This window comes from Dioscorea cayenensis, chromosome 18 (assembly GCF_009730915.1).
Source record: "Dioscorea cayenensis subsp. rotundata cultivar TDr96_F1 chromosome 18, TDr96_F1_v2_PseudoChromosome.rev07_lg8_w22 25.fasta, whole genome shotgun sequence".
Taxonomy (NCBI): domain Eukaryota; kingdom Viridiplantae; phylum Streptophyta; class Magnoliopsida; order Dioscoreales; family Dioscoreaceae; genus Dioscorea; species Dioscorea cayenensis.
Window position 1 is genome coordinate 6,464,946 of NC_052488.1, and position 3,579 is coordinate 6,468,524.

The 3,579-nt window shown below is 35.2% G+C and overlaps 1 protein-coding gene across 1 annotated transcript; it reads right to left on the bottom strand.

The window, feature by feature from the left end:
- Positions 1–1,215: 1,215 nt before the first annotated feature.
- On the bottom strand, positions 1,216–3,116 carry LOC120282747. The gene is made up of 2 exons (XM_039289599.1): positions 2,264–3,116; positions 1,216–1,949 (listed from the first exon to the last, which is right to left on the bottom strand). The coding sequence occupies exons 1-2, from the start codon at positions 3,114–3,116 to the stop codon at positions 1,216–1,218; spliced, it is 1,587 nt and encodes a 528-aa protein (XP_039145533.1).
- Positions 3,117–3,579: the final 463 nt, after the last annotated feature.

Genomic DNA, 3,579 nt, shown 5'->3' on the forward strand with positions numbered 1-3,579 from the left:
TGTGTGTTTAATCCTCTGTCACATTCCAAAGTACGAAACTTGTATCCATTGATATTGAATGCCGTGTATCTTTTTGCTTGTTTAATTGGCCCTTGCGCAAGAGCTATGAGCAAACTCTTATCAGAATCTGGGAGCACCTCACGATCTCGGTTGATCTAAAGACAAATGAAAATAATTTAGACTTATGCCACAAAATTCAATGTATATATCAAGAGAAATACTTACTCGATTTGTGAACCACTGACTAAACTCTCTATGAACCATCTTGTCTACCTCAATAGGATTTCTACTTTGGTTCTGTAATTGTCTTCTTGCAATAATCCTGAATTGTCTATCATGTTCAAAGTAATATTTTAATAACATCCACTTCAATAGTGCATAAACACACAAGCAATAATACTCACTGAATATAAGAATCAATTGCCGGCCAATTGATTAGCACATGACGATGCGCTTGTAGTTGCTCAACGGATGATAAAGTAAACCACGTAAAACCACCTACTGGTTTCCCAACATATGAAAATAATTCTGCAATTCGAGCATTTGGGTGCTGGGGAGTAACAGATTCATCATCAACTCGCCTAAGTCGATTCCATATTGTCTCAATATCATCTAGATATCAAGAACAAAATGTAATAACCTCTTGTGCAATATAACACTCTGCAATAGATCCCTCTGGTCTTGCTTTGTTGTGAACATATGATTTTAATAGTCCCAAATACCTAAAACATCACACGACTCATAGTTATATAACATAGATTTGATCCTATTATTAATTATAAATAAAGTTATTAACAATTAGATACCTTTCTATCGGAAACATCCAACGGTAATAGACTAGACCTCCAAGTTTTGCTTCATCAACCAAATGAACAATCAGGTGTATCATTAATGTGAAAAATGAAGGGGGGAAAAGCATTTCCATGTGGCACAATGTTAGTACAATTTGGTTTTGTAGATTATCCAATTCCATAGCATTCAATGTTTTGCCACATATTTGTCGGAAAAATGAACATAACTCAAGTAGTACCGCAGATATTTTATCATCAACCCCTGCACACATAGCGAGTGGAAGCAACTGTTGTAATAGTATGTGACTATCATGACTTTTTAATGTCCCAACTATTTTAAGATTAGTAGCATCGATGCACCGAGAAATATTTCTTGCGTAGCTATTTGGCACAGAGATATTCTTCAAAGTATTTAGAAATAGCTTCAATTCTTCCCTTGCTTATTCATTGTGTAAACTGCTGGAACAAACTTTCCATTTTCATCTGGCCACAAGTCCGGTTTACAACCAATATCTCTTAGATCCTTACGAGCATTGAGATGATCGTTCGAGCGAGAACTATCATTCAACAGTGTGAAAAGAATATTATTGCACACATTCTTCTCTATATGCATCACGTCTAAATTATGACGCAATAAATTTTGTTTCCAATATGGGAGCTCAAAGAAAATACTTTTCTTTCTCCATTGTTGTCGCTCATCTATAGAAGTACTTGCACCACGTCTTCTTTTCCCCCTGAGTTGACTATCCATGGGCCGACCAAATGTGACATCAATGTCTTTAACTTGCTCGAAAATTTCTTCACCTGATAATAATTTTGGAGGAGTTCGTAACTCTTGCTCTCCATTAAATTTGATCTTGTTCATTCTGAATTTATGACCACCATGAAGAAAGTACCGATGGCCCATGAAACACCATTTCCTACTATGAGACAAGCGACAAGGAGCAGAGGCATAATTGCAATGTATACAAGCACGTCCAGTATAGACATTCCACCCAGATAAATTTCCCAAACCAAGGTAGTCACTGATTGTCCACATCAAAGCAACATGTAGCTTGAACATTTCATTTACATAAGAATCATATGTATTAGCGCCATCATACCACAATTCTTTCAACTCCCTTATTAGAGGTTGTAAGTAAACATCTATATCATTTCCTAGCATATGTTTACCAGGAATTATAGTTGAAATGATAAAAGATGTATGTTTCATACACACCCACGGTGGCATATTGTATGGTATGAAAATAATCGGCCAAATGCTATAACTTTGACTCAAATTTCCATGGGGATTAAATCCATCCGTAGCTAGTGAAAGACACACATTCCGAGGGTTTGCTGCAAACCAACTATTTGTTAAATCAAATCTTTTCCATGCTTCAGAATTTCTTGGATGTCTCAGTAGCCCATCGTTGTTGCCATCCAAGCTGTGCCATCTCATATCCTTTGCTGTCTTTGAAGACAAAAACAACCTTTGTAACGAGGTCTCAATGGAAAATATCTGACCACTTTTGCAGGAATCTTCCTTCTAGCTTTATTACCATTGGATAAGGAATCTGATCCACCCTTGCTTTCCTTCCACCTAGAAGTATTACAAATCTTGAAATTTTGTCTATCTTCATCTTCTTCATTACCCCAATAAAGCATGCAATTATTTGGGCATGCATGTATTTTTTCATAGTTCAATCCAAGCTTTGTGATGGTTTTCTTCGCATCATAGAAAGAGCTTGGAATTTTTATATGCGGAAATGCATCATGTAGCAACTCCAATATCATCGTCATTGCCTTATCGCTCATTCCACATAGACACTTGATGTGGTACAATTTCAATATAAATGATAGTTTTGAATAATTTGCACACCCTTCATACAGAGGTTGTTGACCATCATTAGATAACTCATGAAACTCGTCTGTTGCATTCCTAGTTTGGTTCATATTTGGTATGTCATCATCTATTTGTCTGTCCCCTTCATCTACTGTTTGAAAGCCTTCCTCAGAAATAGTGTCATGTACTCCAAAAGCATCATTTACCATATCAATAATTGGATCTTGAACAACAACATTTCTTTGTGAAGCAATTTTGATGTTTACTGGAGAATTAGTTGTTTCTGGTGGATGGGACTCTCCGTGAAGGTACCAAATTGTATAACCTTTTGGAAATTGTTTGCAAATTAGATGATCGTATACCTCGTCACGATTTAGACGCTTACTAAATTCACACATAGGACATGGACAGAGTATCATATCATTAATTGAACCATGCCGGAAAGCAAATTCAATAAAATTCTTAACACCTTGGTCATATGCAACTGAGTTTCGCGGCATTGTAATCCATGATTTGTCCATGTTTAGTTAAAACTGTCTAAAAATAAACAACACAAAATTTATTTATTAATATAAATTGTTTAAATTAAGCCTAGAAAAATGACTTAGTAAATACCATAAATTAAAACACTTACCAATATTTATAGTGTTATATTTGTCTGTTCACATTGTACAAGTTGTTCATATTATTAGTGTAATTTGTTCTCTGTAATGGTCCTCTCACATGTTGCATCTATTTCCTAATTGCTTTAGTTAGAATTTATCCATATTAACATCATAGCAATAATAATTTTCTTAAACAAGTTTAAATATCATTAACGAATGGTACCTTAATTGATGGAGACCACCACCACCAATAGTAAGAAAATATCAATCCAGAAAAAAATTCCGCACAGTGACCAAGAAAACCCTACAAAAGAGGGGGAACCCTTTAGTAAAGAAGTATAGAAAGAAATGTAGTGAT

Coding starts and splice junctions, on each gene's coding strand:
- LOC120282747 (XM_039289599.1), bottom strand. CDS start 3,116: ATGCCGCGAAACTCAGTTGCATATGACCAAGGTGTTAAGAATTTTATT. Junction 1,950..2,263: donor ATTGAGACCTCGTTACAAAG/GTTGTTTTTGTC, acceptor AACATATGCTAG/GAAATGATATAGATGTTTAC.